The 26,458-nt window shown below is 39.4% G+C and overlaps 1 protein-coding gene across 4 annotated transcripts in view; it reads right to left on the reverse strand.

Annotated features, from left to right (window-relative positions):
- LOC149214757 (ABC transporter B family member 29, chloroplastic-like) overlaps positions 1-26,458 on the reverse strand; it is a 256,557-nt gene that overhangs the window by 68,668 nt on the left and 161,431 nt on the right. For all 4 annotated transcript variants that reach the window (XM_089392402.1, XM_089392404.1, XM_089392403.1 and 1 more), the window contains 2 exons: positions 25,475-25,691; positions 24,885-24,970 (listed from right to left, as the gene is read on the reverse strand). In XM_089392402.1, the coding sequence (XP_089248528.1) occupies positions 24,885-24,970; positions 25,475-25,691 (303 nt within the window). The remainder of the gene's footprint in view (positions 1-24,884; positions 24,971-25,474; positions 25,692-26,458) is intronic.

Genomic DNA, 26,458 nt, shown 5'->3' on the forward strand with positions numbered 1-26,458 from the left:
CTATGGGACAGACTTACAGGATAGGATCTTGCAGGTATGTCAGCAAGATGTTAGATATATGGAGATTATGCACAGGATGCAGCAGAGTACAAGTACATATACAGGTGATAGTACAAGTACAGGTACATGTATAGGTCAGGGTACAAGTACAGGTGCAAGTGCACATGATATGGACTATTGTCTTACGGCAGACGAATTGGTTAGATTCAGAGATAGGATATATGTGCCAGACAGTAGTGAGCTCAAGAAGGTGATCTTGAGGGAGTTTCATGTGAAACCATATTAAGGTCACCCAAGTTATCAGAAAACACTAACAGCAATAAAGAGATTTTACTTTGGCCAAATCTGAAGAGGGATGTAGCAGAGTTCGTAGCTAGATGTTTCGATTGTCAACGTGTGAAGGCAGAGTGTAAGCATCCAGGTGGACTGTTACAACCGATTGCTATTCCAAAGTGGAAATGGGAGGTCATTTCCAGGGACTTCATCACAGGTTTGCCGAGGACAGTGAAACCGCATGATTACATCATGGTTATTGTGGACAGATTGACAAAGGTTGCACACTTCATTCCAGTGAAGTCTACATTCTCAGCTAATGATGTAGCACAGGTATTCATTAGAGATGTGGTCAGATTGCATGGTGTTTCGAAGAAGATTGTGTCAGACAGGGATACGAAGTTCACTTCCAATTTTTGGAAGGAACTATTTGTAGGTTTGCGCACAGATTTGGCCTTCAGTACAGCTTATCATCCGTAGACAGATGGAAAGACACAGAGGGTCAACAGGATATTGGAGGACATGTTGAGGATATATGTGATGCATCAGCAGCGAAAGTGGGAAGAGTACCTTCTACTGGTAGATTTCGCTTACAACAATGCATATCAGGAATCTTTGAGGATGAGATCGTTTGAGGCATTGTATAAACGAAGTTGCAATACTCCTGTTAATTGGAGTGATCCAGTTAACAGAGTGTTGAATGGACCAGACATTTTGGCAAACATGGAACAGGAAATGCAAGTGATCAAGAAAAATCTGAAGGCAGCACAAGATAGGAAGAAGAGCTATGCAGATCAAAACAAGTTGTTCAATAACCATAATTGACTTCAATTATTGTACTTTTCCTAAGTTCGACTTAGGAAAGAAGTCATAAATACCTAAAGAGGCAATGAATCATCTCCTACATGCCAAGACACCAAGCCTACGTAGAAGACCTTCCGAAGCTACCACTAGCTTCAACAAGTCTAATGACCGATGGTGAGGGAGGTGAACTACGCACGAGCTCGCTAGTGAAGTCCCCTAGAACCCGCGATGGCTCTAGTCATATGATCTTGGAGGAAATGTAGGAGCGAAGAATATTCCTAGCATTCGAGGTTGAAAGAAAGAAACTTTGAATAGATCTTCGACTGCTCCTATGGAACTCGGAGGTAATTAGACAAGCCAAGAGCACCTTGTTGAGACATATGTAGGAATATAGTTGGGATGATTTCTCTTATACTTGATAATTGCTTGTCATGTCTTTTTACTTTCCTTACTTATTAGCTTCTTCTTGTATTACTATGTTATTCTTATCATCGAACAGCTACCAAAACAAGAAGATCAACAATACACAATAACACAGGATATAGACTGCAAGTTGTTGAGAAATCTAGGGCATAGTTATTAGATAATTTCTCTTTTTTAGATAATTGCTAGTGAATATTTTTTACTTCTTAGATTAGGATCTTCTTTTACTTAGATTATTATAGTGTTCTTTTTCATCAAACAACTATCAATGCATAAACCATAAAAAGACAAGAGATAGAATATAGGCTATCAGCCAGGGCCAAAACCTGTCCCACTTGAGAGGAAAACCCGAAAAAATTCTTCTTATAGAGACTTCAATTGACGAATACCAAGACCAAAACCCTTGACCTATTTGCTAATCCAAGACCAAGACACAAACTTTCCTTGATGAAATCCTTAGTCAACAATATTCAAACTTCCGCTCCTTCCTCCTTCTCGACTACTCTTCAACTTCAGCTTCCTTCTACTTCAGAGCTCCACCTTATTTCGGCCTACTTGGAAACCCTAGATGCAGTATGTGTGACCAACTTCTACACTTTGCTACCACTTCGCTTGGAGAGGAGACCTTCTTATGACTTCTCCTTAATTCGACTTGATGACTTCTCCTTTGATTAGAATTCTTTCTAACCTCGACTCTTCTAGCAATCTTCTCGGTTTCTTCTGCAACATATGTTGCTTCCTTTCTTCACACATGTGACAAGAAATAGCCCTAAACAGTCCCAAAAACACTCCTAAAGACTTCGCTCTTCCTTCGCTTTACTTCACTGGCTATAGAACTATCTTCCTTGAACTTTTCGCACTTTTTGTCTCAAACTTGATCTTGACCGAAAATTTACTTTCTGAAATGAGGTCAAGCTTCCTATTTATAGTTGTTTTCCCATGCATATAAGCCGACTTGATAGGGCCCTAGGCCGACATGTCCTTTTGAGAGGTTTCATCATTCTTCTTGACATTGACTCAATTTGACTTTTATGACTAGATGACAAAACCTAAAGGTTCACAATGCGAACCTTAACTAAAATAAATTTCCTTGATCATGAAACCCATGATTCAAGTACTTACAAAAATAATTTTATTTTCTTCTTTCGATCATTACATGAAATCATAATTATATGTCATTATGAAGACCGAACCTAGTTACACTTTTCAATGATCCCTCTTAACCAGGGATGTATTCATAATGGTACTTGGTCATTCTCAATTTGAAGAATTCTCATAAGAAGAGTCGGTTTGGTAACCCATCCATTTAGCATCACATCAACCAACATTGTCACATAGTGAGACCTTGACTAATAGCTCTATCTCTCCACGAGATTTGAGCTCAATGTTGGTGAGACCAATGATGTATAGACACCCTCATCATTGTCTCTCTCGGAACATACCCCACCCAGGTTCTCAGGGTGTGTTCCACCAAGAGTATTCTTATCTTGGATTCCCAGTCCTCAAAGAATATCGGTCCTCTACGATTACTCTTATCTTGAATGCCCTAACTCATCCTCAAAGAGCATCAGATGCCAAATGTTTCCCCAATCCTCCATTTTGTCTTCCCAAGTGAAGACAAGAATGATGTGTCTATCTCTCCCTCTTAATCAGAGAGGACATACCTATTCCAATAAAGGAACGTACTCATTCCTATGGAAGGAATTTACCTAAGCTCCCTCTTGGCTTAGGAATTTTTCTTCCAAGTTTCTACCAAGTAACAAACTTCTTTCCAGACTCCCTCTTAACTAGGGACCTACACTAGCTCCACAAGTGAAGATAATGGGATAACTAGCTACTTGAAGAACTCCTCCTCACAATATCATGAACTTCTTTTCGTTATTCAAGAGTCTTCATGTTTGGGACTTCTTTACAGGGCACAGACCATCCATCACTTTCATCCATGAGTTAGTCATGTCATCATTTCTTTCATCGGAAAGTGATCCATTAGTTCCAATATGGCCTTCCTTTATGCCATGTTGCCTTCTTCATGCCATGTTTTCCTTAAGGATCTTTCATCCTTCTACATGGGCATGGTGGTGGAAGATATCCACAGATATTCCCTTAGCAACCCTGCATAAGCCCATCCAAATATTTGTTCAAAAATAAGAAATGAACATTAAATCAAAATTACCTTCATGACAGTCTTTCATCATGACATCTCCTAGTTGCATCAGCATCTTGGATACACATTGACACATCTCCAAAAGATATATATTGACAAGGGTCTCTTTCTTTTTCAGACTTCATTAGAGTCTTCATATCTTTCATGGAGATATCCTAGTCAAATCCTCTAGTTCTTGGATGTTGATTGCCTTTTCCATGATTGCATATTCCACGATCTCTTCCTCCCTTTCTTCACACATTTCATTCCCAAAAACTTCCAATCAGATTTCCTCCAATTATTGTCAACCACCTCATATTACATATGAGGACATATTATGTTGATTTCATCTAGAGAATGTGTGACCCATGCCTTGCTGCATCCTTGCAAAGGAGGAGATCCTTTCTTTTGTCATGCTCTCAAGTTAGAGCATTCATCCATGTTACTTGCAAATATTTGACATGACTCTACAATATCGAATGTAAGCATACATACCTCATTTTCCTGTATGTCATCCAGACTTCCTTCAACAGCTTCCTTGATTGAAAGAACTTCAATCCCATGATTTGCTTCATTTCTTTTGTTATCATACCATCATCCCGCAAGTTTGGAATTCTTCATGAAAGCCTTGCTTCCTTTTGATTGGTGAACCTTCCAACAAAGATTCCAATAGACGATCTTGAGTATCCTCATCTAGCAGATGTGTCCTTTTGACAAATGTATGATGAGCCCTGTACTAGATGACCTTTACTTTCTTCTCCATAAGTACCACCTATGTTATTAATGAGGTTTCTAAGAGCTAAATCTTTCCATGGGTGAATGCCATAGACTTCGATTTCAACCATCTTTCATGCTTCTCTATGATGATGTCACAAGCTCTTGCTTTCACTGCATTTATGATGCCATGATGCATCCCATCATTTTTCTTAGTGAATCATGATGGCCATCTCTTACAACAGAAGAACTTAAAACAGGAATTTGAAAAGAACTTATGTCAAGAAGACTATACCAGTCATAATAGAGATCTCTTACTTCCTCATCTTGGATTTCTTCTTCTCAACTTCCTCCACTTCTTTGGTGATATGTGCTTCTTCTCTTCCTCTTTTGTTATTGTCCTTCTTGATTTTAGGACAATCTCTTTTGTAATTCTCATATTCTTGACACCCATAGCATTGAATCATAGCCATGTTTTCTTGAGAACTATGCTTCCCGAACTTCCCTTTCCTTTTAGTAAATGTTTGACCTCTTTCACTTGGTCCTTCATCACTTTTTTCCATCAACCTGTCTTCTTTGATCTTGCATAGAAACCACAAGTTGTTAAATGGGATAGCATTCTTATCCTTAGGGGTATTTTGATACAAGGTTACCCTACTCATCAGTTAATGCATTTAAAACAATGGAGACTATTCTTTATCAGGTATCATCTCTCCTAGACCTTGCAGTTGATTTCTTATTTGAGATGCTTTTGAGAGATATGTAGATATCCCTTCATCCTTTCATACCTTCAATTTTAATAGATTAGATCTAAGTGATGTAACCTTTCTTATCGCATCTTCAGAGAATAGTTCTAACAACTTATCATATATCTCTTTTGATGTCTCTAGCTTTGTTGTATAGGGAATGAGGGGATCTTTGACAGACTCCATAGGAATCTCTTGAGCCCTTAGATCCCTTTTCATGTATTCAGATAGTGCTTGAACATTAGATGGTTTGGAGACTTCTCCATTGGCATGACCAATGACTTCATTTTTTTCGAGGACTATGTCTATCCTCCTTTTCCATGCAAGGAAGTTCGATGACCCTATAGATCTCCTTGCAAAAGGACGTCATTTTACTAGATTAGATTATAGAAGAAAAGATACTTACTTGTCAAGTGAAGATGAAATCTTCAACTTGATCCCTTTGATGATGATGATTGATGAAGATGTCTTAATGCCTTTTGAATGATCCTCTTCCAGATGAAATCCTTGCTTCAATAAAAAGAAGATTTTCCCTTTTGATGATGACAATGCCTTTTGATCTACCTTTCTTTGGATGAATAGTCTTCAAGATACTTCAACTTCAAAATGATTGAGAGTGGATCCTAGGAATGCTTCTTTGATTGATCTAGGGTTTTTACTTTCTTCAAGATGATGATGTGATCTTGATCTTGAAGTGCTTCTCTTGGATGAATAAACTTCAAGCTACCTTGATTCGAAGATCTCTTCAACTTAATGAGGGTCTTTGTGGTATTTTGATGATGACTGGAGGTTCCCAAGACTTCCTTTTGATGTAGGCATTTTCTTCAACCTTGTAGATCTTGACTTCTAGATTCACTTTAATGCCTTCTTTGAGATTTGAACCTTGAGTGTCCCTTGATAAGATGCCCTTCCTTGACTTTGCCACCTTAGCTCTGATTCAATGTTGAGAAATCTAGGGCATAACTATTAGATGATTTATCTTCTTTAGATAACTGCTTGTGAATGCTTTTTACTTCTTAGATTAGGATTTTCTTTTACTTCGATTATTATAGTGTTCTTCTTCATCATACAATGTTAAAATTGGCAACCAGGGCCAAACTCCATGTGGGTCATCTTATTCATGGCTGATAATATTTTTATTAGATTCCTCTCGTCAAGAGGTGTAGAATTGATCTAAAGATCATCCAATTCTGATAAGTATTTATGGAAATATGAATTTATTTCGATAATGGAATAATTATCAAGTCAACCTACAACTCATGTAGGCTCAGAAGCCCAACAGTCGCATCTATTCAATCATCAACAGTTATGTATAAATATAGGAGGTCTTTCCTCATTTGGACTCACTCATCTCATCACATCTCTCTCTCTCTCTCTCTCTCTCTCTCTCTCTCTCTTGCGCAGAAAAGAGGCTCTTCTCTACTGCGCAGAAAAGAGACTCTCTCACACATGTGGAAGGAAGGGCACAGTTTTGGGGCAGCAACTGCAAAACCAAAGTTTGACCAGCGTTGACCAAAAGACTCCCTCCTCAGAACTGCATTGTAGGTCCATTTGGATCTCCTCTGAAGGCCATATTTTTTGGTGGTGGAATCAAGTCGATCCGATGGTCGGTTTGCGAGATATTGTTTGCCCTAGTTTGGGACTAATCTAGGGTTTGCTGCTACTAATGTAAATCTGATTTATGTACTATTTCTCTCTGCTAGATTATTGAAAATAAAAGGAAGGTTTGATCAAAGGGTTTCCCCATAATGGGGTTTGTCCCTGGCTAGCCGCCACATCTTCTGTCTCTTGTCTTGGCTTGTTTTTTGTTGATCGTTTAATGTTCTATCTGCACTTTACTTTATGTACATGTGATTGCTAATTTGTGGATAATAAAAACAAATATAACTAAACTGCTATAAGCATAGAACATACCATAATTTAACATGGTATCAAAGCTGAGGTGAAAACAAAGCCCGAGCAAGAGCAAGAGCAATCACCGAAGAGAAGATTGGCAAGGCTATCCTAAAAGAACTATGGGGTCCTCAACACTCTTCCCTGTCGAAGACAAGCTCCGTGAGAAAGCTGACTATCATGGATGGAAGATGTCTATCGATCTAACCTTAGAAGATCAAGGAGTGTTGGACCATGTGAGAGGCAATATTGTTGAGCCTCCATCAAATGGACCCGTTGCTGCTAGAAACAAATGGAAAACCGGTGAACTCAAATGAAAGATCATCCAAGATTCTATCGACAAGCGCTTGGTGGCCTACATCTCTGACTTGAACACCTCCAAGGAAATCTACGATAGACTGGTGAGTTTATTTAAAGTTAATGATGCAAATCAAGTTTTGTTTCTTAGAAATAAGCTGAAGGAAATCAAGAAGGGTAAAGATGAGAGCATGCAAGCATATTTCTTAAGAATCACCAAGATCAGGAATGATCTCCTATCTATTGGGGAGACTATTACTGACAGGGAAATGGCACTCATGACACTTGGAGGATTACCATCCGAATGGTACGTGTTCAGGACTACTCTTCTGAACAATAATGTAATTCCTGGTTTCGAGCAATTAATGGCTAGATGCATTCAAGAAGAAACAAGGGTAGAAGAGCAAGAAATGCCCATGCCTAAAGGTCCTCTTGTTGTCTTTTCTTCTCATGCTAAGAAAAGAAATAATTCCGGGACTAAATCAAAAAGAAAGGTTGGACCTAAGGGTGGAAGAAAAGGACGATGTTACATTTGCGATAAAGCAGGTCACTATGCAAGGGAGTGCCATGATAGAAAGGACTCACACCAGGACGATGATCAAAATCCCTCTCATGGCAATCAAAGGAATGGCAAATTCAATAGCAAAGGTAAAAGGAGCGTTGGAAATCAAGAAAGGGAACAACCATTCAAGAAGGCTAGAAATTCCAAGTATGAATCCAACATTGTTGAAAATAAGCAGGATGAATATTATCTACCAACTGCTCTATCTACCTCTGCTCCTTCAGACTCAATGGGAATTTGGCTCATTGATAGTGGTAACTCAAGAATCTTCACTGGTTACAAAGAAGTTCTCCATAATCTGATAGAGAAAGAAACTAACCTGGAAATTGTCCTTGGAAATAATATGAAATATCCCGTGAAAGGTGTAGGCAATGTCTCTCAAATTGAATCAAGGTAATACGATCCACTTACAAGATGTATTATATGTACCTGACCTCAAAAAGAACGCGGTGTCCATCTCGGCAATGGAAGACAAAGGCTACAAGGTAACCTTCAGCGATGGCAAGGTACGTATATGGAAAAATAATGTTCAAGATGACTTCACTCTTGGGTTTCGAGTTTATTCATTATATCAGGTCGAACGAAGTCCGCTAGGTGTCATGTCTTGTGACACATCTCAAGCCTTGATCGAGAATCAAACCGAAAAGAAGACCAAGATCTTAAGGACTGATAATGGGACTGAATATGAATCTATCGAGTTTCATGACTTTTGTAAAGAGGGAGATTACTACACCATATACTCCTGAACAGAATGGTGTGGTAGAAAGGAAGAATCGTACGATTGTGGAAGCTATCCGTGCCATGCTCCATGATCAAAGACTTCTGAAGTTTCTATGGGCCGAAGCTGCAAACACCGCTGTATATGTACAAAATCGATGCCCTCATCAAGCATTGGGTTCCCGGACTCCTGAAGAAATGTTCACCGGTAAGAAACCTGACGTATCTCATTTTAGAATTTTTGGAAGCCCTATATATTTTCATGTGCCGAAAGAGAAAAGAAATAAATTGGGTGCATCTGGAAAGAAAGGAATCTTCGTGGGCTATGGTGAAAATACTGAGGGCTATAGAATCTATGTAGCTAGTCAAAGGGAATTCGTGATTAGTCATGATGTCACCTTTGACGAAGATATGGCCCTTAGCAAGGTGGACAATCTTCCGACTTTGAGAAGCTCTCAAGAAGTTGACACCATGGAACCGAAAGAAAAGGATGATGAAACAATGCCTGATATGGAAGAACCGATGGATCCTATTGATCAACCTAAGCTTTCCTCTTCTAGGAAGAGGCCCTCTTGGCTTAGGGGGCTACTTGATGATGTTGAAGGACATGCTGCACCCCGAGGAACCTTCCGTGAAAGTAAGAAACCTAACAGGTATCAAGGATACCTGACCATCATGAGCACGATCATACAAAATAAGCCTTCATCATTCTCAGATGTCGTCAAGCATCAAGTATGGAAGGATGCTATGACCGAAGAATATGAGTCTATTATGAAGAATGATGTATGGGAAGTAGTTCCCAGACCCCAGCACAAGACAATTGTCACTTCTAAATGGCTTTACAAAATAAAGAATGCAACAGATGGAAGTACAGAAAAGTATAAGGCTTGTTTTGTTGCTCGTGGTTTCTCCCAGAAGGAAGGTATAGACTATGACGAGATATTTGCACCTGTTGCCAGCGATACCACCATCCGCTCGATCATAGCCCTTGCGGCTTCACAAGGATGGAACCTACATCAGATGGATGTGAAGACCGCGTTCTTGCATGGTTCAATCAAAGAAGAGTTCTACGTGGAGCAACCCAAAGGATTTGAGATTTATGATCGAAAATCTCATGTATGCAAGTTGAAGAAAGCTCTCTATGGGCTGAAACAAGCACCCCAAGCATGGTATGAGAGGATTGATAACTACTTGATGAAGCTGGGATTCACTAGAAGTGAAGCCTATCCTAACCTTTACTTTAAGGTTGAAGATGACAAACCTCTCATACTGGTGTTATATGTAGATGGCCTCTTCCTAACAGGCGTAGACCCTCTCATTCACAAATGTAAGAAGGAGTCGACTTCTGAATTTGAAATGAAGAACCTAGGACTGATGCACTTTTTCCTAGGACTCTAAATTTGGCAGAAGCCAGGGGAAATTTTCCTATCTCAAGGAAAATATGTGGTGAAGGTTCTGGAAAGATTTGGTATGGTAGACTGCAAGCCCGTAACTACCCTGATGGAGCTTGACTTCAAAAAGTTAAGCGGTAGTGTTGCTGGACCTGTTTTGCGAAATGCCACCGAGTATCGTTAACTTGTCGGAGCATTAATGTTCTTAGTGAACTCTCGTCCAGACATATGCTTTGCAGTCAACACGTTGAGTCAACATATGGTTGAACCTCACCACATACACTGGATTGGTGCCAAGAATCTGTTAGGATATCTTTGTGGCACAATCACATATGGGCTAAGATACACTGCCGGAGATGTGAGACTACTTGGATACACTGATGCTGATTGGGAAAGCAGTGTGGTGGATCGTAAGAGCACTTTTGGGTGTTGTTTTTCCTTGGGATCAGCTTCGATATCCTGGATGAGCAGGAAGCAGAAGTTGGTAGCTTTGAGCACCACCGAGGCAGAGTATATTGCTGCTAGCATGGCCACCTGTGAGGCAATCTGGTTGAGGAAGCTCTTCAGTGAGCTGTTTGGATTTACACTAGATACCACCGTGATCCTATGTGACAACCAGAGTGGGATTCGTTTGTCAGAGAATCCTGTATGTTATGATCGCTCCAAGCATATCAATATCAGGTACCACTATATTCGAGATATGGTGCAGCGGGGAGCTATAAGGCTCCAACATATCGGTACAGATGAGCAGGTCGCCAATATTTTGACAAACCCCCTAGGAAAGGTCAAATTTTTGACTTTCTGAGAATGACTTGGTGTCGTTTAGAAACCCTCTAATGAGGGTCCTGTATGATGTATTGAGCTCCAGGAGCTCTGGGGGGGTGCGGGGTACTTCTTGGAGCGACATATGACCATAGGGTGATTCATCATCCCCTAGTGGTATACATGTACACCCCATGGCGACTATGTAGCAGGATAATTGGTTCTCCTGTGAGGCCTGGATGATGTGTTCTCCATGGCGTTTATGTAGCAGGATGATTAGTTCTCTTATGAGGACAATATTGATTAAGTTCTCCTGTCAAGTAATCCTAAACATGCAGTCTGGGACTCATGGGAAGTACCTCTCATCTAATCAATGAGTAGGGAAATGAGGATAGGGAACATAGTAGTACTGATGGACGCATCGTTGTATCTACTGTACTCCCTATGCTAGGATGACCTTCATTGATCTGGGATCAATGATACTGGTCTGGGACCAGTGGTAGGAGTTGTACCCACCATTGTTTTAAAACCCAGCCGGCGCGGAACCAACTCGGCCAAGTTGGTCCGAGCCAGTAAAAAAATTTGCAACTCGGCCATCTGACTGGTTCAGCCGGACGTGTTAATACCGAGTCGGCCGAGTCATTACATGACTTGGCCAGCTCAGTATTAACCCAGCCGGCTCAGCTGAGTCCATATCAACCCGGCCAGGTCACGGACAACGGCCAGTGAACCCCCAAAAACGCACTTTTTTTTACTTTTTTATGTTTTTTTTGAGTGTGGGGGACTCCAAATGGTTTTATTAATTGGTTAGTTGGTCTTTGGGATCCATTCCCCTCTCCCAAACCCTATTTAACCCACTCAACTCCTCTCATTCTCTCACAGCCATCTCATGCATTTCAGTGAGAATTTCACTGAGAGTTTGTGAGGAGTTGTTGAGTTTGTTTTTGGAGCAGCAGTGAGGAGTCTTGGGCAAGCATTGTAGCTGGAGTGAGGAGCTTCTTGGGCAGCCATTTGGAACAGCATTGAGGAGTTGGTTTCTTGGAGCAAGCTTGAGGAGGCAGTTTGTGCCTAGAGGTATTTTTTTTTCACTTGTACAAATCTGTTTTTGCTTATTAAATTTTAGGTGCATATCTAGAACTCTTAAAGAGTGTTTTTTGTGAAAGAAATTAACATTGAATCAATGTTTTTTTTTCATTTTCAGATTGTTTGCTTTCATTTCCAAGTCAAAAAATGGCACCTATAGTCAAAGATGCTACTTGGGCATATGTTGAAATGGTTGATAGTCAAATGCATTGCAAATTTTGCCATACGAAAATTAAGGAAGGTCCTGGGGGATTAATAGGCTCAACACTTGGCGGGGATTAGAGGCCAAATTACTCCATGTACCTCACTAGAAATTGGGGAGATTAGGAAGGAATTGTTAGCCAGTTTTGAAAGTTTAAAGAAGACAAGGCTAGGCAAAAAGTGTTAGAGGTTGAAATTGGGAGGAAGAGGGAGATACAAAAAATGATGGCTACCATCCCCCATTATGATTTTGAGGGTTCTTCCTCTATCCCTCGTACTGATGCATCCAACCCTTTCCGATATGTTCCTCCCTCTTTTGATTCTATTCAAGAAAAGGGAAAGGGTAGAATGAAAAAGGGTTATATGAATATCAAAAGTTATTTCACTCCCTCCTCTCCATTAGATGCACATGGTCCTCAAGCTAGTAAAAGTCAAATGCAGCCCACCTTAGATGACCATTGGAAGGAAGAATTAAGAGAGACTGCTTGTGATTACATAGCTAGATGGTGGTATGATGTTGATATCCTCTTCAATGCTTCCCATTCACCATATTATGAGCCTATGTTTCATGCCATACATGCTGTTGGAAAAGGCTTCAAAGGCCCTACTATGCATGAATTAAGGGGGTATCGTTTGCAGAAAGAAATTTCATCCATTAATGAGTATTTGAAAGATTTCAAGGACTCATGGGCAAGAACAGGATGTAACATCATGTCAAATGGATGGACTGATCAAAGAAACCGTACCATCATAAACCTTCTTACCTTTCGCCCGCAGGGAACCATGTTTTTAAAATCAATTGATGCATCTGATAAAGTAAAAGATGGGCAATTGTTGTTTCAGCTATTGGATCAAGTTGTTGAGTAGGTGGGGGTGGCTAATGTTGTTCAAGTCATCACTGATAATGCCTCTAACTATGTTCTTGCTAGTAAACTGTTAGAGGAAAAACACAAGACCATCTTTTGGACCCTGTGTGCTGCACATTGCATAGACCTCATGCTTGAGGATATTGGAAAATTAGAATGGGTCAAAAACATTGTAGATCATGCCAAAAGCATAACAAAATTTATCTACAATCATTCATGGATTTTAATCCTCATGAGGAAACACACTGGGGGCAGGGATATTATTAGGCCTGCCATCACTAGATTTGCTACTCATTTTTTGACATTGCAATCTATGCTTTCCCAAAATAGAAACTTGCAAAAGATGTTTTCCAGTGATAAATGGAATCAAAGCAATTGGTCTCACAAACTGAAAGGCAAAGAATTGAAAAAGAAAGTTAATGAAGAAACTTTTTGGAGAAAGGCAGCAAATATTGTGAAGCTTGCTGAGCCACTGGTTAAGTTGTTGTGGCTGGTGGATGGGGAAAGATTGGCTATGGGCTTCATTTATGAGGCTATGAATCAAGCAAAGGAGCGAATAAAGAGGGCATACAAAGATAAAGTGGCTAAGTATGGGCCCATTTGGGCAATCATTGATGAAAGATGAAATAATCAACTCCATCGCCCTATACATGCAACTAGGTATTTTTTGAACCCACGGTATCATTATAAAGCTAAGGAGTCAGGAGCTTTGAGGGAGGAGTTTAGGGATGGACTAATTGACTGCATTGATCGCATGATCCCATTGGAGTCCGATCAGCTGGAGATACACCAACTGGTCACGACCTTCAGCAATGCCTCAGGTACCTTTGGGAAGAACCTAGCAAAGATTGCAAGAGAAGCAGATGAGCCAGATAAACAAAAATTTCAATTTTCAAATTCTTAATAGTTTTTCTTAAATTTTCTTAAATTGTTTATAATTTTAAAGTTGGATTTAATTTGTAATTTTGTTGAGCTAACTCATTACACTCGTATGTTTTTTGCAGCACAATGGTGGGAGGCTTTTGGTGGCCATTGTCCTGAATTGCAGAAGTTTGCAATTCGTATTTTGAGTCAAACTTGCAATGCTACTGGGTGTGAGTGAAATTGATCTGTCTTTGAGAGGATTCACACAAAGAAGAGAAACCGTTTGGATCAAAAACGGTTAAATGATCTAATATATGTCCAATACAACCTCCAGCTCAGACGCAACAAATTGCTAAACAAAAGACCTGATTTAGATCCCATTATGTTAGAAGACATTGATCGAACATCAGATTGGGTAGTGGAGAGTCATCCAGCAGAGTTTGGTTCTGATGAGGATCTTGATTTTGATTTAGATAGGGAGGCATCACTCGAACATGATGTTCAATTGAATGTAGATCCTGATCCACTTGTACTACCAACCTCAATCTCACAGCCAGCAAGGACTCCAATTGCAGGCGCTTCCTCTACTCAGCCACGATAGAAGCGCAGCCGCATATCTTCTCTATCTCAGGTTGCATCTGTTGCACAGCTTGCTAGTGCTACCACTTCTACAGTTGCAGTTGGAGATGATGAGGAGGAGGAGCCATGGGGCCCCCTTTCGGACTCTGATGATGATCCAGAGATTGATCCACATGATCTTGGCTCCTCTGGCAGTAGCTTCTAGCCAGTGACCCAATAGTACTGGTCACAGTTTACTTTTGTTGTAGAGGCCATTTCTAGCCTCCTTGGTTATGTATTTTTGTTTTGAATCTTTGATCATGTATGTAATATGTATTGGATAGTGCACTAGGTGCCATTTTGATATAATGGATATATTCATGAGCCTACTTTGATCATATGTTGTCTTCCATCTATATTATAATGCTGTGTGTTTGGAAACATGAATGAAAATCTTTAAAATTATGTTTTTTTTATAAAAAAAATAAATATTTAATGTATTTTTTACAACGACTGAGTCATTGAAATCGAGTCGGCTGAGTCAGAGTCGGAGTCGAAATTGACCCTCGGCCGAGTCGGACTCGAAGTCGGAGTTTTAAGACATTGGTACCCACTATGATGCTGACTTTGGGTTGGTTGAGACTGGTCTGGGACCAGTGGTACATACTCTAAGACTTACTTCCGATCAGTGAAGGACTGGTCTAGGACCAATGGTAGGAGTGGTACATACTATGACGCTAACTTCGAGTTGGTGGAGACTGGTCTGAGACCAGTGGTACGCACTCTAAGACTAACTTTGAGTCAGTGGAGGATGATACTGGTCTGGGAACAGTGGTAGGAGTTGTACCCACTATGACGCTGACTTTGGGTCGGTTGAGACTGGTCTGGGACCAGTGGTACATACTCTGAGACTGACTTTGAGTCAGTATGATACATCCTCGATCATTTCTTCCTCTTCATACTTCGGACAAAGTAGAGCAGAGCAGATCAGAACAGCACAGAATAAAACAGAGCAGAACAAGCAGGATAGAGCAGAGCAAAGCAGGGGTCAAGCTATACAGGGCAGTGTATTTGATGGATGAATAGTAGCGACCGACAGACAGATTGCAAATGGAGTTCTCCCTAGTTGAGAGGGAGTGTTAAAATTGGCAGCTAGGGCCAAACACCATGTGGGTCATCTTATTCATGGCTGATAATATTTTTATTAGATTCCTCTCGTCGAGAGGTGTAGGATTGATCTAAAGATCATCCAATTCCGATAAGTATTTATGGAGATATGAATTTATTTTGATTATGGAATAATTATCAAGCCAACTTACAACTCATGTAGGCTCAGAAGCCCAACAATCGCATTTATTCAATCATCAACAGTTGTGTATAAATACAGGAGGTCTTTTTCTCATTTGGACTCACTCATCTCATCACATCTCTCTCTCTCTCCTACGCAGAAAAGAGGCTCTTCTCTACTGCGCACAAAAGCGACTCTCTCTCACACATGTGGAAGGAAGGACGTAGTTTTGAGGCAGCAACTACAGAACCAAAGTTTGACCAGTGTTGACCAGAAGCCTCCCTCCTCAAAATTGCGTTGTAGGTCCATCTGGATCTCCTCTGAAGGCCGTATTTTTTGGTGGTGGAATCAAGCCGATCTAATGGTGAGTTTCCGAGATATTGTTTGCCTTAGTTTGGGACTAATCTAGGGTTTGATGCTGCTAATGTAAATCTGATTTATGTACTATTTCTCTGTTGGATTATTGAAGATAAAAGGAAGATTTGATCAAAGGGTTTCCCCACATTGGGGTTTGTCCCTGGCTAGCCGCCACATCTTGTGTCTCTTGTCTTGGCTTGTTTTCTGTCAATCGTTTAATGTTCTATCTGCACTTTACTTTATGTACATGTGATTGCTAATCTGTGGATAATAAAAAGAAAAATAAGTAAACTGTTATAAGCATAGAACATACCATAATTTAACAAACATCTACCAATGCATAAACTATAAAGAGACAAGAGACACAGAATATAGGCCATCAACCAAAGCCAAAACCTCTCCCACTTGAGAGGAAAACCCAAACAAATTCTTCTTCTTATAGAGACTTCAATTAACGAATACCAAGACCAAGACCCTTGACCTATTTTCCACTCCAAGACCAAGACACAAAGTTTCCTTGATGAGATCCTTAGTCAACAATAGTCAAACTTCTGCTCCTTCCTCCTTCTCGACCACTCTTCAACTTTGGCTTCCTTCTGCTTCAGACCTCCTTATTTCGGCCTCCTTGGAAAACCTAGATGTAGTATGTGTGACCAACTTCCACACTTTGCTACCAATTCGCTTCGAGAGGAGACCTTCTTGTGACTTCTCCTTAATTCGACTTGATGACTTCTCCTTTGATTTAACTTCTTACTAACCTCGACTCTTCTAGCAGTCTTCTCCATTTCTTCTGCAACATGTGTTGCTTCCTTTCTTCACACTTTTTGTCTCAGACTTGATCCTGACCGAAAATCTACTTTCTGAAATGAGGTCGCGCTACCTAGTTATAGTTGTTTTCCCATGCATATAAGTTGACTTGATAGGTTCCTAGGCTGACATGTCCTTTTGAGAGGTTTCATCATTCTTCTTGAAGCTGACTTGAAGGAGGTACCTTTGGTTGGTCTTGGAGGGGCTTTTCATTTATTTAATGACTTATACAAAAATGTAACATACCCAAGAAGGGTTCTGCATACATGACATTGACTCAATTTGAATTTTATGAATAAATAACAAAACCTAAAGGTTCACAATGCAACCTTAACTAAAATAAAATTCCTTGATATTGAAACCCATGATTCAAGTACTTACAAAAATAATTTTATTTTCTTCCTTACATCAATGACATAAAATCATAATTACATATGTCATTATGAAGACCGAACCTAGTTACAATTTTCAACACAAGCCAGGGCCAAAACCTCTCCACTTGAGAGGAAAACCCACAAATCTCTTCTCTTCTTATAGATTCTTCAACTGATGAATTCCAAGACCTCTAAACCAAGTCCAATACCCTTCCAAGACCAAGTCCAACCTTCTTAATGATGTACTTCCTTTGTCCAAGTCAAACCCAGTCAAATCTCTTCCAGAAGGCACAACTTCGACCCCCAGCTACAAAATCTCAGCCTCTACTGCAAGTCCGAAATTTTCAGCCCTTCCAGCAACAGTTGCTTCGACACGTGTGAGCTAATTTAGGCTTCCAAGGCTTCTTGAGACCTTCACTTGAGTTTCTCCTTCTTCTAGGGCTTGAGGATGACCTAATGAGCCTTTCTTCCACCTTCTTTTGGCACTTTTACCAAGTTCGATCTTGCCGCAGCAAAACCCTAACCCAACAAAAACCCTAGTCTCATTTCTTCGCATGTGTGATCAGAGAGAGAAATAACCCAATCACTTGAATTTTATCCTTCTTCTTCCTTCACTAGCCTTTTTCTTCTTCTCCTTCGCTTGCTTGATGAGAGAATAATTGTATCGATAGGAGGTCGAGTTCCCTCGTATATGTAGGCTTCCAAGGTGGACGAAGTACCCCAAATAAGGATGTCTTCTTAGCTAGCAGGCCAACTAGATCTTGGACGGTATTTTAACACTTTTAAATACAAAAATAATTAATTTTACAGGTTACAATGTGCCCAATGGGTCTTCATCATATGACAATGACTCTTTCGACTTCTTGACCTAGGACAAACCTTAGAAGCTCACAATGGGTACTTGACCTCTAGAATAAAAGACCTTGAGCATGAAACCCATGCTTCAAAGCAACGTCACATAGCAAGAACTTGACTAACAACTCTATCTCTACACAAGATCATAGCACAATGCTGGCAAAACCAATGACTGGTAGACACCATCATCATTATCTCTCAAGGCACATACCCCACCTAGGTGTTCATAGGGTATGCCCTTCCAGGACTATTCTTATCTTGGATTCCCACTACTCAAAGAATATCGATCCTCTACAACTACTCTTATCTTGGATGCCCTACCTCATCCTCAAAGAGTATCAGATATCAGATGCTTACCCAATCCTCCATTCTTTCTTCCTGAAGTGAAGACAAGAATGATGTGTCTATCTTTCCCTCTCAACTAGGGAGGATATATCAACCAGTCCAAGCTTGTCTCTCAGGTACACAAGCTTCTTGTTAGGAAGAGATTTTGTCAAAATGTCAGCTACCTGTTCCTCAGTGGAGATATACTGTGGCTACAACACTCCATCCTGCACCTGCTTTTGACTGTAGTGATACTTGTTATTTATGTGCTTTGTCTTTCCATGAAACGCTAGGTCTTTAGACAACCTTATACAGCTAGTGTTGTCACAATGTATCACCGTAGGGTCCATTGGACCTTCAAACAAGTTGGACAGTAACTTCCTCAACTAGACAGCTTCTCTGCTTACTTCACAGGTTGTAGTATAATCAACCTCAGCACTACTCAAAGCAACTAATTCTTGATTTCTACTCATCGAGGAGACCATGGAGGATCCCAAACTAAAACATACTCCAATAGTGCTTCTTGCATCTTTCTCACTACCTCCCCAGTTGGAATCTATATATCCAATCAAGTGGACATCATTCCTCTTATCATACTTCAGGCAGTAGTGGATTTTTCCTTACAAATAACTCAATATATTCTTTGATGCTATCCAATGATCATGCTTGGGCTCTACCTAGAACTGATTGAGAACATTCACTGCAAAACAAATGTCTGATTGATTATTTACCAAGTAAATCAATGAGCCAATCAATTGTCTATACCTCGTCAGATCCACCGAGCTTGATTTGGAACTTCTTAGCCTCTTCAACTTTGTGATCATGGGAATTATCATAGGTTTGCAATCCATCATGTCAAACCTCTTTAGCATCTCAATCACATAATTTCCTTGACTTAGATAAATCTCATCAGGTCCTTGCCAAACTTCGAGTCCCAAGCAGTAGTGCATCAGCCCTAGATCCTTCATATAAAATGTTGTTGTCAGTTGCTTCTTGCACTCTTGAATACGACCTTCCACACCTATCATGAGAAGATCATCCACATACAGAAGAATGATTATGGGCTCATCCTTCACAACCTTGATATAGAGATTTGGATCAGCAAAATTCTTCGAGAAGCCCAATATTTGTAGGTATCCATCCATCCTTGCATACCATGCCCTTGGTGCTTGCTTAAGGCCATACAATGCCTTCCTTAACCTACAAACATAAGTTTCTGAATCTTTGACTTCAAATCCCAAGGGTTGCTCTATATAGACTTCTTCATCGATAGTGCCATTTAATAATGCAGTCTTGCCATCCATTTGATGGATGTTCCATCCCATTGATGATGCCAAAGAGACCAGTGAATGTATAGTTGTATACCTTGTTGTAGGTGCAAATGTCTCTTCATAATCGATAACTTCTTGTTGATAGAAGCCCCTAGCCACAATGCATGCCTTATATTTATCAATACTTCCATCTGTCGCATGTTTAATCTTATAGAGCCACTTGGATGTTACCATGTCTTTAGGCCTAGGTACAATCTCCCAAACTCCATTTTTCATTGTCGATTGATACTCTTCATTCAAGGCATCTTTTCACTCTTGATGTTTGACAACCTCTTCAAAGGTGGATGATTTTGGGTATTAGCCTTGTCATATAGGCTGCATACCCAAAATATATTTTGGGCTTCTTAGTTTCCCTAAATGTGCCTTTGGCTACTCCATGTCCCTTTGCATCTAAAAGATTTGATTTCAACCAATTGGATCTCTTTCTACTTTCAAGGATGACCATAGGTTGCACAGGTTCACTAGGACCTTCATTTTCATGATTTGAATCCTCTTCCTCTTTGGTACATTCCTCTTCAGGCCTAGGTACAATCTCCCAAACTCCATTTTTCATTGTTGATTGATACTCTTCATTCATGGCATCTTTTCACTCTTGATGGTTGACAGCCTCTTCAAAGGTGGATGGTTTAGCATATTAGCTTTGTCATATAGGCTGCATACCCAGAATATCTTTTGGGCTTCTTAGTTTCCCTAAATGTGCCTTTGGCTGCTCCATGTCCCTCTGCATCTAAAAGATTTGATTTCAACCAATTAGGTCTCTTTCTACTTTCAAGGATGACCACAGGTTGCACGGGTTCACTAGGACCTTCATTTTCATGATTTGAATCTTATTCCACCTTGGTACATTCCTCTTCAAATATAGGAAGTTCTTTGTCATCAGATTCCATCAGGAGATCTTTTGACTTCTTAAATGCAATACTTTCATCAAATATCACATCTCAACTAACTTCTATTTGGTTTCCTTCCTTTATGTAGATCCTATATGCCTTTGAAGTATTACTATAGCCAACAAATGTTCCCGTCATGCTTGTAGGATCCAACGTCTTCCTTTTATCCTTCGATATGTGAATATAGACAGGACAGTCAAATATTCGAAGTGGTCCACGCTTGGTTTCTTCCAAGTGAATGCTTCTTCAGGAGTTATGTTGTCTAGTGATCTGTGAGGACTTCATTTTTGAATATATACAGTAGTCTTCGTTGCTTCACCCCACAATTTTTTTGGCAAATCTTGATCATGCAACATGGCTCTTACACTTTCTTCAATAGATCAATTCTTTTGGTCTGCAACTCCATTTTGTTCGGGATTGTATGGGACAATCAACTCCCTCTTAATCCCAAACTCCTTACAAAAAGCTATGATTTCCTTTGAAGTATATTCTCCTCCATTATTGGACCTTAGAATCTTTATTCTTCTTTCTGTAAGGTTCTCCACTTCAACTTTGAATTCTTGAAATTTGATGAATACTTCATCCTTGGATTCTAGCAAATAAACCCAGGTTTTCCTTGAATGGTCATAAATGAATGTCACATAATATAGATGACCTCCAAGAGATTTTGTAGACATAGGACCACAGACATCAGAATGAATGAGATCCAGAATTTCTTTTGACCTTGAAGCACTGCTTCCAAATGGTGTCTTGACATTTTTTCCTAATGCACATCCCTTGCATACTCCTTCATGATCCTCCTCGAGTTCAAGGATGCCATTCACCATTGAATTTAGAGTTGGTAAGATTTTGCAGTGAAGGTGACCAAACTTTCTATGCCAAAGTTCACATGGGCATACTTCAATGTGAATCAAAGCTTGGGAGAGAGGAGTTAGTAATCTATAGAGTCTTCCTTCACGAATCCCAATCATCTTTGCATTTTCAATGCTAGAGTTTTTATTCCATACTACAACCTTTCCATCCATAAAAGCGACTCTATCTCCCTTAACTTTTAGACATGAAATTGAAAGTAGATTCTTTTGCAAACCTGGAACAAATAAAATGTTGTTGACATGAATACTTCCTCCATTTTCTAGCTCCAGCAAGGTTGATCCAATTCCTCTTACAAGATAGCTCTTTTTATCACCAAGCTCAACGGAGCAAGATCATTTTCCTCTTGATAAGGTCTTTAGTTGCTTGTGCTCACCTGTCATATGTCTTGACGCTCCACTGTCGATAACCCAAATATTTTCATCTTCAAATGTGCCAATAAGTGTTGAGAATAAGACTCCGTCTTTCATAGAAGTCTTGGTCATATTCTTCTTGATGGATAATAAGAGATTCAACAATGCCATGATACCTTTCTTGAGATGACTTGCTAACATAGAACACTTCTTCAAGGATGTAGCGATCTTCACCATGCCCTTAGCCAACCTTAGCTCTGAAACCATGTTGATAAATCTATAGGGCAATAGTTAGGATGATTTCTCTTATACTTGATAATTGTTGGTGATGTCTTTTTACTTTTCTTACTTATTAGCTTCTTCTTGTATTATTACGTTATTATTATCATCAAACAACTACCAAAACAAGAAGATCAACAATACACAAAAACACAGGATAGGTTGCAAACCAAGGCCAAAACCTCTCCACTTGAGAGGAAAATCCACAAATCTGTTCTCTTCTTACAGATTCTTCAATTAACGAATTCCAAGACCTCTAGACCAAGACCAATACCCTTCCAAGACCAAGTCCAACCTTCTTAATGATGTGCTTCCTTTGTCCAAGTCAAACCCAATCATATCTCTTCCAGCAACACAACTTCGACCCCCAGCTACAGAATTTCAGCCTCTACTGCAGGTGTGAAATTTTGCAACCCTTCCAGCAACAGCTGCTTCCATACATCTACGCTAATTTAGGGCTTCCAAGGCTTCTTGAGACCTTTGCTTGAGTTTATCCTTCTTTAGGGCTTGAGGACGACCTAATGAGCCTTCCTTCGACCTTCTTTCTGCAATTTCTCCAAGTTTGATCCTGCAGCAACAAAACCCTAACCCAGCAACAAAAACCCTAGTCTCCTTTCTTCGCACTAGTGATGAGAGAGAGATAAATAACCCAAACACTTGATCTTCATCCTTCTTCTTCCTTCACTAGCCTTTTTCTTCTTCTCCTTCACTTAACTGATGAGAGAATAATTGTATCCATAGGAGGTCAAGTTTCCTCCTATATATAGGCTTTGAAGGTGAAAAAAGTACCCCAAATTAGGCTGACTTCTTAGCTAGCAAATTGACTTGGTCTTGGAGGGTATTTTAACACTTGTAAATACAAAAATTATTCTTTTTGTAAGTTACAATGTGCCTAATGGGGTCTTCATCATATGACAATGACTCTTTTGACTTCTTGACCTAGGAAAAACCCTAGAAGCACTCAATGGTTGCCTTGACCTCTAGAATAAAAGACCTTGAGCATGAAACCCATAATTCAAAAAACCAATAATATTTTTTCTTTCATTTTACAATATACAAGAATCAAAAGTACATCTCATATTTATGAAAAATGAACCTAGTTACATATTTTTTAACACACCCTACTATGGAACTATCTAGAGCAAGTCCCTCTAGTGCTCTAAAGACATGTGAACTGATGTACGGTGTAGCATCACCGAACTGGTCTCAATTATATCAATCAACCCCTTGAAAGGGGAGGTTGAGAAGAGACCTGATATCTCACAATTATATTGTCTGGTGCAACCTAAACTTCTCATTGTCGCTTGTGCTTCTAATATTACGAATCCACATGAAAGGATGAGGTGATTATACTGATCACCCCAAGGCAGGGCATGGTGTGCAAGAACTAAGATTTGTGGTGAAGAATCTCCCTAATGAAGAGGGCTAAGCATTGCTAGTCCTGGTACGTGAAGAAAGTAAAGAGGGAACCTCTTGGAAGATATTATCGGTATGCAAGTATCTTGTCCCATGCCTAAGTCAACAATCACTAAAGTTCCATCTTATAAGCACTAAGAATTCAATATGGTACTCTTTTCAATGATAGTGAGGCATAGGGGAAAAAATGCATTGCATAGATGAAACAATTTCTAATGAAGGACCCTCCAAACAAGATTTCCTTAAGCCAAGTACTCTACCTCCACCGGTGTGCCACATGGTCCCAAAGCCCCTAGGGGCAAGCATCCTTCATCCTTATGCCTAATGCTACTCAACATGATAGTTCAACCTCCTATGCCAAGCATGCATGCTCTTCGACATGCATCCACATAAAAGATGTCAACTACCACAGAGAATAACTACCTCCACAAAAAGTGTGCGTCCTCTAGCACACATCCCGAGGACAATCATCCACATAGTCAATAAACCAAAACAATCTAAGAAGCAACATGGAGCTAGCATATCACCATGCACCCCACATGATACATCACATGAAGCCCACCCCTAAAATTGTGCAAACACATTCGCAGCAACCCAAAAGCTAACAACTAACCCTTGGGATTGTAGTTGTGGATAACTATTGCAGTCTTGAAGGAGACTACAGCATGAGTTTTATCCCTTTACAATTATACTCCTTATCTGTTTTTTTCCTAGTGATGTATATGATTATTGACATTTTGCAGATCGCATTTTCAACATTGTGGATATTACACATGAGCCAAAGCAATTCCACTGTAGGGCCAGTTTTTTTTGTGTCAAACATCTTATATCATATATCAAGAAAAAACAGTTAACACACAAGCCTAAAGCTGCCCTACAAATTTGAATGATATTAACTTTGTCGAATCATGAGAAAACCCAAACTCATTTACATTCATGTATGTTCATGAATTCTGAAATGAACGTGAAGTTCTAAGCAATAATTTAATATACAAGACACAAAACACTTACCACTCTGCAGATACATTTAATACCAGACCTTGGTAAACAAAGAGGTTTTGCGTAACATTTTGGATTCATAGTAAACACGCAACAGTAAACAAATACCGAAATGCTTGAGAAAAAAAAACATTTGTATATACCTTTTAGATTCATAGTAAATACGCAACATAAAATGAAAACCAAGATTATTGAGAAAAGATATTATTTATATATATATATATATATATATATATATATATATATATATATATATATAATATATATATCCAACTAAGTAGACTTCAATAGGGAGCAGCTTGCACACGGTTTGTCCTTCATAGTAGAGATGATTTCTGTTGAAAGAGAATTACACGAAAAACATCTGTCCAATAATAGGTTTCTATAGTCTATTTTTCTCAGATAATAAGCAGGTTGTAATTATTGAAGTGAAGAACAAATACTTACAATATCCTGTGGAACTAATACTATACATTGTCTCAAGCTTTTCAAAGAGACGTTTCTTATATCATGACCATCCACAAGTATGCAGCCTGTTAGCACAAAATTACATTTTAGTTGCAATATTGACAACTTATATATCACAAATTTCAAACCATTTTTTGTAGATCGTCATTATGATGTATAACCTTGTAGATACTGCATACCCCCTCACCCAATTTCTGAACTAAAGCATATTTTTGCAGTCATGGTTCGGTTAATAAAATTAAGCATAAATGACACATAAAAAAATTGTTCACCCTTGCCTATGTAAAGCCAGTTCCTTACAGCTTTGATACTAGTGAAATAGTATGCTATAATAGTCAGGTTGCATGGATTAAGCAATTGCATCCATACTACAGAAGACTACTCAACTAAAGGGAAAAATTCAAATTTTCTCAAGATGAATTACAAGAATATTTTCCAATCTCAAATGACAGCAACGATAACACTGTTCCTAGAAGCTGCAGTGCCTGTAGAGATTAAACTTTAAAGATTATGTTTGAACAAAAGTTTCAATGAAAATACATACTGCAAACTTCTCACAAGGAAAGTACCATCACTAGGATCATAAAGCCGAAGTAATAATTTGGCAAGAGTTGTTTTCCCCCCTCCAGAAGGCCCCACGATTGCAACTGTCTCCCCAGCTTTAACATCAAAACTCAAATTGCTGAGTACTGGTGGCTGTGTATCCCCATAATGAAAAGTAATATTACAGAACTTCACATCTCCAGCAACAGCGGCCAGAGGAAACATGTCAGCTTCGTCCACCACCTGCAGAACATAGTGGTTATATGAATAAATATCATCTTTCCTAATACATGCTATATAATAGGCTGTAAAGGAGTACAAATCTTCAATATCATTCTAAATTAAGAAAGGACGTTGTAACGACAAAAAGACACGCTTGAAGGTTCAGCAAATATTTATTCAAAAGACCAGACCAGGTCTCCTGGCTGACACAATTGGCCAAATCAGCATTCCCAAGGCCATTATAAGAATATACTGGTGATGTTTATCATTTCACGTTCTACTTTGTCTAAATCAGATTGAGATTGTCTAATTCACAAACTCTGTCCAAATGACAAAATGTAGAAGTAATAAAACAGACCCAAAAAACAATTACCTTGGGCCACAGAAAGGTTGGAATGAAAAGCCAAAAGGGAACTTAAAATAGAAAATGCAGAGGCAACACTTCAAAAGATATCTTTATAATCCACTGTCATTTACTTGACATTAAGGACTTATGGTCTGACTCTGGAGTTTCTAGGTTAGGTAGGGAAAATCAAGTTAACTTCATGAGAGAAATCATTGCTCCAGACGTTAATCTGAGAAAAAATGGCATCACTGCTTATTGGATATCATATTTGTCCACCACACAATAGGCTGTAAAGGGATACAAATCTAAAATATAATTCCAAGATAAAATGACATAGTAACTAGAAAATGGCATGCCTGAAGATTCAAAGGTGACACAAATTCTGCAGCAAAAGTCTATCTAAAAGACCAGCACAAGTCTCCTGACTGACACAATTAGCCAA

Source organism: Pinus tabuliformis, chromosome 1_1 (genome assembly GCF_031772625.1).
Source record: "Pinus tabuliformis cultivar Carrire ecotype Pingquan chromosome 1_1, CPIR1, whole genome shotgun sequence".
NCBI classification, from domain to species: domain Eukaryota; kingdom Viridiplantae; phylum Streptophyta; class Pinopsida; order Pinales; family Pinaceae; genus Pinus; species Pinus tabuliformis.